At 46.5% G+C, this 13508-nt stretch overlaps 1 protein-coding gene across 2 annotated transcripts in view; it reads left to right on the top strand.

The window, feature by feature from the left end:
* Positions 1–1383: 1383 nt before the first annotated feature.
* Positions 1384–13508, top strand: part of MTF1 (metal regulatory transcription factor 1) — a 52008-nt gene continuing 39883 nt past the window's right edge. For both annotated transcript variants that reach the window (XM_068269024.1, XM_068269023.1), the window contains exon 1: positions 1384–2715. In XM_068269024.1, coding sequence (XP_068125125.1) covers positions 2302–2715 — 414 coding nt within the window. In that variant the 5' untranslated portion in view covers positions 1384–2301. The remainder of the gene's footprint in view (positions 2716–13508) is intronic.

The following is a 13508-nucleotide window of genomic DNA, read 5'->3' as shown; positions in this document are numbered from 1 at the left end:
GTCCCTCTTTCAAGACTGATGTCCAGATCTTTGTAAATATATGTATTTTTCTCCTGAAAATGTGTTTAACTGACTCTAAAATGTATTCCCATTATTTAAATTGATATATTTCTTGTTTGCAAATGTTTAAGTGAAGGAAAACTACTGATGGAAAAAGATTTCAGTTAAAACGCGTTAAGTGTGAAAGATGCCATAGGAAAACATGGGCATTACTTTGAAAATCAGTTTTCTAACTGAGAGCAACTGATTAAGGGCTCGTTTCCACTAGTGTGGCGTGTGCCTGCGAGACGCACGCCGGCACTGAGCGGGTGGGTGGGATCGCAGGTGAATCCCATCGGCCGTGCCATGCACGGGCCGGCTATGGGATTCGCAGCCTTAGCTGCAAATTCTGTGGGGGGTTTCGGGCAAATCACTACAGCAAGTGATTCCGCCGGCGGCGCCATTCTCCCCTATGGCAGAGTTTCCCCGTGCGATTCATGTGCGGAGAAACTCTGCGGAATCGCGGCGGTTTACGCCCAAGTGTAAACGGGCCCTTAGTGTAAACGGGTCTTAGGGCCTATTTCCACTACACGTGGATTCTGGATGCAGAAAACAGAAAAAAAAAGGAAACTGGACCATGGTCCTGACATCCCACTGTGGGAGGGGTTTCATCACAATATCAGCCATACAGCGCCCCCTGATGATCCGTTTGTGAAAAGGAATAGATTTCTCATGTAAAAGGGAGTATCAGCTACTGATTGGGATGAAGTTCAATTCTTGATCACATTTTCTCTTTAAGGCAGGGGTCACACTTACCGGCTTTCGTACGCGTTTTCTGCACAGAAAAACTGACTTCAACTGAGAACTCATGTTAATCAATGAGCTAGGTCACACTTTAATGCAGATTTCGCATGCAGAAAAAAAACTGACATCTTGCGCAATTTGTCAGTTTTCTCTATAAATTACATTAGCTGTTGTAATGTAGAGGTCACATTTGTCTTTCAGTTTTCTGAAAAGTGTAGAAACTGAAAGACAAGTGTGACCCCTGCCTAAATGATTGGGAGGGGTGCTGAAACGTTAAAAATTGCTATAAGGTGAAAACAACAAGGGCTGAAGTGGTTTTACACTAAATTTTAGCTAATTACAAAATGAATGTGACACTTCTTTTCTCTTTATTTCTTGATAAATCATGGGGCTTTCCATTAGCGGTGTTCACTTATTTCTCTGTTACCACAGGGTTTGTAAACAGCTGCTGTGTTTTGGGAAGATCAGCAGAGGGCGCGATGTTAAGATTTCAAATTCAGTACGTCAATCGAACTACGATCTTGTTGCCCTGGAGACGACTCCAGTCACGTGTTTCGTGCCTTCCCACAGTCTTACCTTCTGCTATCACGTGACAAGTGTGATTGGCCGCTCTGAGATGGTGTGTCCCTTTCTGCTTTCCGTACATCCCAATATTCCGGAGAAGGAAGCGGATCAGGAAGTGTCGCGTTCCGGGCATGAGCTGCGGGCTAAGAGGCACAGAGGCTGGCTGACTGGAGGGGACCGACTGCGTTATCGCTTAGCGAGAAAGGAGAGAGAAGCGTCAGTGACAGTGGAACCTGTGCTTCGTGTTGTCTCTGCACGTCCCCCTATAGCACAGCCATCTCTATGGAGGAGATGAGCTGATCTTGTCCCAGCTACAGCAGCTGCTGAATGTGTGTGTGTGTGTGGTAGAGTCCTTCTGATGTTCCTCTCTGCAGCCGTCCCAGGAGGAGAGCCAGGGGACCCTTTCTAAGAGCCCCCACCTGCTGCCAGGGCGACCCTACACTCTGCAAGCTGGTAGGAAATCATTTCTTCCACTATGTCCCTCATCAGTGACTTTCTGCCTCACAGCCAGCCGTGTCAGACTTTCCTAGTTAGAGGACAAGTCAAAGAACCCTTGCTGATTATTGAACTACAGAAGCACTGTGACCAGTTCAGCTATGATTCACTTTGAAACAAGCAGATGCCATAAGGAGGAAAACATATTCGTACATATTTTAACATGGGGGTAAAAACCTGATACCTTTGTAAAGAACTTTTTTTTTTTTAATTTTTACAATTGTTTTGTATAATTTAAATGTGACCGTGAAAAGTTTGAATGTTTTTTTTTTTTTTCCAAGACGCAGCTACATTCCCTTCTGATTGTATTTTTGACATTCACTAATGCTTTTATGGAAATGACTTTACAAGATTTTTAATTGTCTTTGGCCTATAAATGTGTCGCCACAAACTTTCTACCTTTTTTAGAAGGACAACGCTAAAGTTTTGCAGATCTCTTCATTAAACCAGCTTTTAATAATGGGTGAGAACAGCCCAGAACTGGCATTAATGTCAATGGAGGAGGATGGCATGTGCCCAGATGACAAGATGAGGAAGTGGTTTTTGGAAAAGGGAGGTCGGGAATCGGAAACCGTTTATGACACCACAACTGTCCTCATAGAGCAGGACCAGCAACCATCAGATGAAGAGGAAGATGAAGAGGATGACGAAAGCAATGTTGGACCTACCTTACCTTTCTTGGATGCTGCCAATGAAGAAGGCCTTCTGCTGATGTCTGAACCAGACGCAATGTCACAGGGATATGTTCAGCATATTATTTCACCAGACCAGATTCATTTTACCATTAACCCTGGATCTACACCTATGCCAAGAAATATTGAAGGGGCTACTCTAACGCTACACTCAGAGTGTCCAGAGACAAAGCAAAAAGAGGTTAGTTCAATATGGCAGGAATATTGTAGGTAAAATGTAATGTCTGGTAGGAGATCCCGAGTAAACTTGTGCCTGCGCAGTAGCATGGAGCCATTGGACTTGGCTTTTTACACCGAGCGGGTTCGTGCTACTGCACAGACGCAAGCTATCCTGTGCAGTGCGTCAGCGCTTGTTTACATACAGGAGCTCGGCCGTGAGCTTTAAGAGGATCCCTGTGAGAAGCTGTGCTCTGGAGGAGTTTGGGGAGGCCGCTAGAGGATCCAGAGACTTCCCTCAACTTTTTCCCTCCATTAAAGTCACAACTGATTGAGGCAAAGCTATCTAAGGTAAGCATATAGATATGTTGATGCTGGATCATACCTTTGGTTGTTGTCTGTCACCCTCTCCTCATTCCCTCTGGTCCCCTTAATCACATCTTGAAACATTTTGACTTTTGGCTAAAATCAAATTTTCAGACAGGAGGAGGCAGGTTTGCTGCAATGTTTCCTCCCTCACTTTCCCACCTCTTCCCTGCCCCGTTTACTTTCCTTCAGTCAGTGGACGAAGTGAGTGGTTAATAGGAGGGGATATTTCTGCAAGCCTGCCTTCTCATGTACAAAAATCTTTACCCCAAAATCACATGGCCTGGAAGAACAAGGAGAGGAACACATAAAGCACAGAAGTATGTGGATCCAGCATGAGCATACCTCTTTGCTTACCCTTTGTAGCTTTGCCTTGAGTCAGGTATCCTTAAATAGTTGCTGGAGACCAGGTCATGCTGGTTCAACATTGTGTATACAGAAAGGCCCATATGCAATTGACTTCTTCTCCTAGGTGATAATTTTTTATCTTTCCTTTTAAAATAATTTTTCTGCATTTTGCAATTGAAAAAGTACCAAAAGTAGTAGAAAAAGTACTGTCAAAATGATTTTGTGTATGTTCTTGCTTGCTAGGGATATGAAAGGATTTTTATTGTCAAGGAGTGAAAATATCAACTTGGAGAAAACTCAGGAGAAAAGGTGAATTGCATATGAGCCAAAGTCTCCTTTTCATATGAGTATGACTAGTACACCTGCATTCGCCTCCATTCATGCTGTTGTATGGTGCTGGTGGGTTTCTCCTTTAAGGCTGGTTTCACAGTGGGACGTTGCGTTTTAGGGGACGGTATGGTCGCATAACGTGCCCCTAACGCAACGCCTGGTGGTGTTGGAGCAGGACGCTGTGAAGAGCCGCGTTACAAGCAGCTCTTGGTGCGCCTGCTCTGTCGGAGGCACTGCGGAGACCAGGTTAGCGGAGCTCTCCACATCACGTGGTCCCGCCAATCCGCGGCCGCTCCAGGATGTAAACACTGCAAGTGCAGTGAATAAGTATCCATGTGCCTGGCTACGTAGCGGCCTCTCCCCGCTGTTATAAACTGTTCTTATCACCTTGCTTCGACACCATCGTCTCACAGACTGTGAGATCACTTGACTCTCCACACAGCAAACAGGAAATAGACTTTCTCAGGCTTCTCCAATGTTTCCGTTATTTATTCAAGTCACAGAAAGACAGATAGATACAGTCATCATATCCTAGCTATGCAAATCTTCATGTTGCATTACAAGCTCTTGATTAGACTCCCTACCGAAGTCTATCAGGTACCTTCTTCCTACCTACGTTACACTAAACTACCTATGTACATAGCATACATTATATCAGCTTACATAAAGGAATACCATGCTTAGAGGTCCAAGTCGGCCTTGCGAGCTAGTGCAGAAGGAAGAAGCAGAAGTGAGTTCCCCATCGCTCGCTCCAGATTTAATACCGACTAGGAAAGAGTTAAATATGACATCATCTTCGCCACCCCCTATATCAGTCTATTGGTGGACCCACTCGTGGTGTCATCATACCCGCCTACTCGATTAATAATCAATGAGGCACTTGACCCAGATGCAGGACCGCGGATGTTTAGTAAACATGGCCAATGTTTTCTGTTCCTGTTGAGGTCAGAGTGGCCGATGGCCTTCTGTTAGGAACATGTTCTCAGTATCTGCGTGTATCTTCTGCTACACGCAGACCCTGAGATGCCTCTGCCTGCATCACCAACCCTCTATCTATTTTAAAGGCATACACTGCGGACAAGCCTTTTACATAAAACTCAGGCCAAGTAACTGAGGCCTACTTAAATTATAACACCCGCCTCCTCTCCGCCCATAAAATGAAAAAAAAAAACCTACTGAGCATGTGCAAACAGTCTAACGCGGCTTAGCCGCGTGTAAAGTACTGCATGCAGTACGTTATGTAGACGTGCTGCGTTACAATGTAACGCAACGTGGGCACTGTGAACAGCCCATTGATTTTTCAGTACTGTGAGTTGGGCTGCGTTACAGGCTGCTCTAACGTGCGCCTGTAACGTCCCACTGTGAAACCAGCCTAAAGGGGTTCTGTGGAGGCTTTAAAAAAACAAAAAAGGACACTTACCTGGAGCTTCTATCGGCCCCCTGCAGCTGTCATGTCCCGCGCCGTCCTCCTACGATCCTCCGTTCCCAGCCACCTGTCTATTATTCGTCTAAATAGATGTCATCGCGTGTCATCGGGATCTTACTGCGCAGGTGCAATATGAAGTTTTTTTGTACTGTGCCTGCGCTGTAAGCTCCCGATGACATGCGCGGGAGTGAGCACGAGCAGCCGCAGTTGGATCAGATGCCGAATTAGACCGGGAACGGCGAATCGTAGAGGACGGCGTGGGACATAAGAACTGCAGGGGGCTGATAGAAGCCCCAGGTAAGTGTCGTTTTTTTTTTTTTGTTTTACCCTCACAAAACCCCTAAGGAGGAACTTCAAGCACTTTACCTGGGTCCTTTAAAACTCCTTTTCTATAATAACCATATAAGTAAGTGGAGATTAAAAATTGACTACCACAGTAAGTCTGATACTGCCATTTTTTGAAGCATGTCACAATTGGTAAACTGATTGTTAGGTGTCTTCAAAGGCTCAAGCGCAGCCATTCTCTTAGTAGGAGGCTTCGTTGGGAACACTCCTGGAACACGCATATCTGCCAACTGTTTATTCTGAATGGCTGCAATGGTCAGTACTCAAAATAAGTTATTGGGTAAACTTAAGAGGTTACGTTGTCACTTGAGTTTTCTCCAGACTTTGCACCTGGGTTCTTCAGTTAAAGGGAATGTCCGTGCTGTGTAAAAATAAAAAATCTGATTACCTGGGGCCAGGGCTGTGGAGTCGGAGTCGGGCAATTTTGGGTGCCTGGAGTCGGAGTCGGGAAAAAATGCACCGACTCCGACTCCTAATGAATTTGTAACTGTAATTAAAATAGAAAATATGATAAAATGTTCTATTTCTCAGATAATAGTCATTAAAAATAATGTATATATACACAGTATATATACAGTAATAGCTGTGCTTAGTCCACAAAAATGAAATAAACCAATCAAAATTAGTTACTTGTGCTGCTTCAAAAAAAGCAGTCCCCGTATTTTTAAGGACACATATACATATCTGATTGTGACTGTATATATGATGTGTACACAGGAACCTCTTATATATACTAAATAACATATATGCTGTAAGAATAAAGCCTGATGTGTAGCTGTGTCACTAATAGAGATGGTCAACGAGATGGAAATAATTCTGCATTGATGCTGATTTATGCAAATGTATGCACTCCCTTTGCTGATGAAATCAAATAATTTGATATGTTATTAAAATTTTGGTTTGGTGACTACAAATTAAAGGGTAACTGAGACGGATGAAAAGTAAAGTTTTTTTATACATACCTGGGGCTTCCTCCAGCCCCCTTCAGGCTAATCAGTCCCTCACTGTCCTCCACCACCCGGATCTTCTGCTATGAGTCCTGGTAATTTAGCCAGTCAGCGCTGTCCGGCCGCATGCCGCTCCCACGGCCAGGAACATTCTGCACCTGCGCAATACTGCTGCACAGGTGTAGTATGCTCCTGGCGGCGGAGTGTGTGCATGCGCACTACGCCTGACTGGCTCAAGTACCTGGACTCATAGCAGAAGATCCAGGTGGTGGAGGAGGACAACGAGGGACTGATTATCCTGAAGGCGGCTGGAGGAAGCCCCAGGTATGTATAAAACTTTAATTTTCATCTGTCTCAGGTTTACTTTGTTACACAGTAGTACTATACTCTACATATGCACTCCCCACAGAGCTGCAGGGAATCCACTGAGAATGCTGTGCACATTGAACACAGAGGTGTTGTCTGTTTACAATCTCCTCATTCCCCTGCAGAGTACCACCTGCACATCATTCTTACATGTACCCACACTTACATTGCCTAGGGCCTGATAGATGTTCTTTGTTCCGGTTTGTACCTTTTACAAGTACTCTTACCAAGGACTAGTTTTAGTCTAAAGGGAATAAATATAGTAGTCTACATATCCTTCTCACTTCAGTTGTTTTGTAAAATTCCTAAGCGTTGGCAGTTAAGAGACGAATTTCATGTTACATACTTTTAATCAACAAAATTGTAATATGCAAATTAGAGGAGTCGGAGTCGTGGAGTCGGAGTCGGTGGAATCCTAAACTGAGGAGTCGGAGTCGGTGGATTTTTGGACCGACTCCACAGCCTTGCCTGGGGCTCTCTCCAGCCCCTTGCAGCTGTCCTGTGCCCTCGCCGCAGCTCCGCTCCCCGCCAGTGGCTTGGGGTCCCCTCCGGTGCAAGAAGTTTACTGCGCTCCAGCGTGCGTCTCACGGAGTCGCACTGATGTCATCTGAGCTGTACTAACCAGGCGTACTGTACTGTACTGTAGGCGCAGTAGTTCTACGACTGCAGTACAGTCCGGATGACGTCAGTGTGACTCCGTGAGCGGCACACTGGATGGCAGTAAGATGCCGACCTGGCGAGGTTGGCAATATGCACGGGAGGGGACTGGAAGTCACCAGAGCTGAGGAGAGGGCACAGGGACGGCTGCCAGGGGCTGGAGGAAGCCCCAGGTAAGTCGATTTTTGATTTTTAAACACCTCGGACCTTCAGGGAACCTGACATGAGAAGTATATGGAGGCTGCCATATTTATTTTCTTTTAAACAATACCAGTTGCTTGGCAGCCCTGCTGATGTACAGCAAAGTGCTTGTTATCCAGAACTTGCCTCCAGTGACGTTTGACAGCTTTTCTGTACCTCCTAGCAGCTTCCAATGTGGGTCAGGTGACATGCCATGTTGCGTGCATGTGGGAAGCCACTAGGAGCCTGCTAGGAGGTACAGGAAGGCTGCTAGTCACTGGAGGCTCAGTGAGTATTTATGGGGGTAGGTTTGTGCTTTTTTTGGCCGGTTGCTGGGGACTCTGCTGTACAAACAAGCATGCAGCTAATCTTGTTAGATTTGACAAAAAAAATGTAAGATACACATGATCTGCATGCTTGTTCAGGGTCTATGTCTAAAAGTATTAATGGCGGAGGATAAGCAGTACAGGCAGGCAACTGGTTTTACTTAGAGAGTCTGAAGCCTTGAAGTGGATCCGAGATGAACTTTTACTCATTGCATAATTGTGTTCCTTTCATATAGTTTATAGGGCATTCCTCAAGCCAAATATTTTTTTTGTTTTAACCTCTTCACCACTGAGGGGTTTTACCCCTTGAACACCAGAGCAATTTTCACCTTTCAGCGCTCCTTCCATTCATTCGTCTATAACTTTATTATTACTTATCACAATGAAATGAACTACGTCTTGTTTTTTTCGCCACCAATTAGGCTTTCTTTAGGTGGGACATTATGCCAAGAATTATTTTATTCTAAATGTGTTTTAATGTGAAAATAGGAAAAAAATGTGGGGAAAAAATAATTTTTCAGTTTTCGGCCATTATAGTTTTTAAATAATGCATGCTACTGTAATTAACCACTTCCGGATTCTCGGTGCGTATATGTACGCCCCTGAATCCTGAAGTGTATTCCATGGAAACGGCCGCTCGTACGAGCGGCCGTTCCATGTCAGTTCACGGAGGGTGTCTCCGTGAACACCCTGCGAGCCGATCGGCGGCTCGCAGGGTAAATGTAAACACACGGGGAAGATCTTCCCCGGTGTTTACATGTATACGGCGCTGCTGCGCAGCAGCGCCGTAGAGGAGATCGGCGATCCCCGGCCTCTGATTGGCCGGGGATCGCCGGCATCTGATAGGCTAAAGCCTATCCCATCAGGCGCAGGACGGAAATCCGTCCTGCGCCGCTCACAGGGGGAGGGAGAGGGAGGGAAGGGGAAGGAGGCCAGGAAGCGCTGCAGAGGGGGGCTTTGAAGAGCCCCACCCTAGCAAGCGCAAGCAGCCGGCGGCGATCAGACCCCCCCAGCAGGACATCCCCCTAGTGGGGAAAAAAGGGGGGAAGTCTGATCGGCCTGGCCGCTATCTGATCGGTGCTGCGGGCTGGAGAGCCCACGCAGCACCGATCAGCAAAACATAGCGTGGTACAGAAGTGGTTAAAACCCATGAAATGTATTTGCCCATTTGTCCCGGTTATAAAACCGTTTAAATGATGTCCCTATCACAATGTTTGGCACCAATATTTTATTTGGAAATAAAGGTGCATTTTTTTCAGTTTTGCATCCATCCCTAATTACAAGCCCGTAGTTTATAAAGTAACAGTGTTATACCCTCTTGAGATAAATATTTAAAAAGTTCAGTCCCTAAGGTAACTATATGTTTTTTTGTTTTTTGTTTGTTTTTTATTGTATTTTTTTTTTTTATTACAAAAAAAAATAAAAAAAATTGGGGCGTGTGGAAGGTAAGGAGTTAATTTATTGTGTAAAACTAATGTATTTGTATATGTAAAATGCTTTAGGGTGTAGTTTTACTATTTGGCCACAAGATTTCCACAGTGAGTTTGTTTACATGCGACCTGTACGCTTACAGGAAGTACTACGAGGCTGGGAGAATCACAATGATCGCGCTGTTTCTCAAAGAAGCAGCAGATCATTGCGGGGGCTTAGATCAACGAACGGGAATGGATTTTCCCGTTCATTGATCTGCGGGCGGCGGCGTGCACGAGTGGTGGGAGCACGGACAGCGGCGGTAGCGCGGAAGGTACGGATTTCTCCATCCCTTGGTTTTTTAGGGGGGAAAAAAGGGACGGAGAAATCTGTACCGCGGAGGGTAAAGTGGTTAATACTCTAATTCCCTATAAACTATAGAAGCCACGCCCACAGGTTTTCAGAGAGCCAAGGCACTTTCAGACAGTAGCAAGGGCTCATGGGAGCTTAGTCTGGGCAGGAGGAGGGGGAGCCATTACTAGCCAGAGATTTCAGAGGCAGAGGGGAGGAGGGGGGATTAGGTTTTTTTTTTTTCTCGAGATGCAGATAAGCCTGCCTCTATGTAATGTTTACAAACAACATGGCTGCTGTCATTGTGTCACAGGAATAATCGATCATATTCTATTAAAGCTGTTTGCAGCTAGATTTGCTGTGTAAACTATCTAAACTTTAGATAAGATATATAGACAAGTTACTTGTTATAGTTAGTTTTTCATCTCGGATCCGCTTTAACAAATATCTTTTTACTTGCCAGTCAACAATATGATCATAGGTCGATGCCGGTCTGGCCCGGCAGCATCCATGGATCACGGGTTGGCGAGAGGATCAGCTGTTCCGAGGCCCACGTGCAGTGCGCAGGCATGGTGAGGCAGCACGGAGCTCTGCTGATCTGCTGCCGCTGCCCCCAGGCCATCAGCGCAACCATCCGTGCTGACCCCATCACAGCATTGAAGCCTGGGAACCAGGAATCTAGGATGGCTCCCAGCGGGAGGCCCCTGTCCCCCTCTTGTTTCCAGCCACGGAGGACGATGCCGTCACTGGCCACCCTGCCGGTCGGGAGACCTCGGCTTCACATGCTGGTTGCAGGCCAACAGCTGTTCGAGCTCCCGTGCTCTGGCTCTGTCATCGCTGCCCGACTGCTGCCCTGAGCCAGCCCCCTCCAGCCACTGCAATGACTAGGGAAGGCACCCCATCGGCAAGCCACCTCCGGAGCTGCATCAGCTGAGGCTGCCACCCATGTGGTCCAGATCTCCGCATCGGGTACAACACCGCCACCGCTACCAGGGTAGTTAGGGAGCCAGCCACCTCAAGCACACGCAGGGACACTAACCGGGGACACTGCAATCCTAAGGGGACTCCCAAGGAACCGCCTGCCCTCCACCACCGGGTCCCCCCCCCTGCTCAAAATGCCACTAGGCCGCAGCTGGGGGATAGATTTGTGCAGCCATGGGAACCTCCAGTCACACCATCAACCAGCTGGATAGCAGGACTCTTTGAACTCTGTGTCTCTCTCTAGCCTGATAATCCTTCTTCTCTCTCCCTCTCTCTCTCTTTCTCTCTCTCTCCCTCTCCTCTCCCTCTCCCCCTCTCCTCTCTCTCTCTCTCTCTCTCCCCCTCTCCTTCTCCCTCTCTTTCTCTCTCTCTTTTTCTCTCTCTCTCTCTCTCTCTCTCTCTCTCTCTCTCTCTCTCTCTCTCTCTCTCTCTCTCTCTCTCTCTCCCCCTCCCCTTCTCTCCTCCCCCCCTCTCTCTCCTTCTCTACGTACTGTCGGACATTACGGGGGCATCCGAGTTGCTGTGGAGTTGGTGAGCGCCGCCAAGGAGGCAGGCAGCTCCGCTCACACAGCACTAGGACCCCTCCAGTTTTTGTTGCTTTGTATATGCCTGTATATGCCGTGTTGCCTTGTAGATGCCTACTCTTGTATACTATGCTGCATGTGTACGCCTCTCAATCTACTGCATGTCTGATACTGTACCGTACCATCACCGACCCTGTATGTGCCAAAAATAATTCCGGGTACAACTCCCGCTGTACTTGGCGAAATAAATTGATTCTGATAGCTGAAACGCCGCATTCTCGCAGCAGAATGATGTCTTTGTACCTCCCAAATCCCCGGGGATGATAGCATCTAGGCCTGAACGATTTTAGGAAAAGATTGAATCGCACGATTTCTGTCAGAAATTGCGATTTTGATTTTATTCACGATTTTTTTCAAATCAAGCCTCATCGCTAAATTCACAATGTGCACAGTAACAATTGCAAACATGCACTGACGTTTTTTCAAATGACAAGTAAAACTAAAATTATAGCCAATGATTACAAAATCTTGACACACATACTGCTTGTAATGCTTTCAGCCTTCCGTTAGAAATCTACTTACATCAGCCAAAGCCATGGCAATAGCACAAGATGTAAACCTGAATTGATGGCAGAAGGAGTGAGCCGCGCGAGGTTGAGAGCCTGTGGGCAGAGTCTGCTATCCTCCCAGCCAATGAAATGAAGGAGCTGGAAGGAGTGAGCCAATTGAGAGCCTGCGGGCGGAGTCTGCTGGCTGCTCTGCTGATAGGCTGCTGTGCACAGGGAGAGAGAGTGAGCCGCCTCCATCGCCGCGAGTAACACCCGGTGGACGGTGCGGCGAGCTGCACACAGTGGGAGAGGGGACTGATATACTTCCCACAGAGGGGGATCAAAATTGCCACCATGCCGATCACGGAATCGCCGTTTCCGTGATCGCGATTTTGATCCTGAAACGATTTATCGTTCAGGCCTAATAGCATCCTCTAAAACCACCAGTGTTTAACCTGTGGTCCCATACACATGTGTGCAGTTTGAGAGTGCTAGCAGTTGAGGGCGGTCAGAGAATACTACCTAAAGATCCTAGGTTGTAGCAACTGCGTGTGCAGTGTCCATGGCTGTATTGTCATCCTGCTACAGTGAGTTAAAGAGAATCTGTACTCTAATATTCTTACAATAAAAAGCATACCATTCTATTCATTATTTTCTCCTGTGGCCCTCTGTGCTGTTTCTGCCACTCTCTGCTGCAATCCTGGCTTGTAATTAACAGTTTTAGGCAGTGTTTACAAACAAACTAACCAGCTTCTAATAGGCTCAGCTAAGCATAGAGTGTGAGTCATTCAGAGTATGCAGGGGGCCTGCAGAGGGTGTGTATCGCTTCTACCAATCACAAGCAGCCCTGCACATTCCACACAATCAAGCTTTAGCCCGACAAACAGGACAGAGGAAAGATACATTGATTTATTACAAAGACAGTGCAGTTAGGAAAGACTGCAGTAAGCCAGAGCAGATTAGAACAGGCATAAGAACTTATAGGATAGAAGAACAGAGGCTGAAAAATTTGTTACAGAGTCTCTTTAAAGAGTTCAGTGTGGAATAGCAATAATGAAATTTGCTAAATGCGTGGCATAGTTGTCTACTAACCACTGACATCCGGCTTGTAAATGCCTGGAAAATTGCTGTATGTGATTTTACCAGACATTTGTATAATTTCTTATGTAAATAAGATATTTCCATAAATGCTTATGTAAATCAGTGGATTCACAGCAGCTCTGTGGAGAGTGTAAATGTAGAGTACGAACACTTTAATTCCAGCGCAGGAGACTTGGGCTTAGCAGTGAGTAACTTCCGAGTTATCAGAAGACTGAACTGAAGTTACTTATAAAACACTATAATTCAGCTGGGATTTGTGCAACAGCAGGATCAGCCACAGTGTTCTCCCCAGGGCATATTAGCAGGGCGCGCCGCCCGGGTAAAATCAGCGGCCGCCCAGGTGGCTTAATTAGCTAGCCGTCTGTCCAGAGACATTTTATTATACGCGTAGCTGAAGGCTCTCTTTCTTTCCCTCCCTCCTACCCATTGGTTCCTGCCTCCAGCCAGTAAAAACAGAGGCAGCCGAGTGCTCCCCGCCCCTCATAACTCCGTCCAGCCAATAGCAGCAGCAGCAGTCACACCCGGGAGGAGAAATCATCTTTGCACGCAGAATGTCCGAGCAGTGTGCACGGCAGCGTGACGTTACACAGTGACAGCTCAGTCACTGATACA

Source organism: Hyperolius riggenbachi, chromosome 2 (assembly GCF_040937935.1).
Source record: "Hyperolius riggenbachi isolate aHypRig1 chromosome 2, aHypRig1.pri, whole genome shotgun sequence".
Lineage (NCBI taxonomy): Eukaryota > Metazoa > Chordata > Amphibia > Anura > Hyperoliidae > Hyperolius > Hyperolius riggenbachi.
This window is presented reverse-complemented; position numbering and strand designations above follow the sequence as displayed.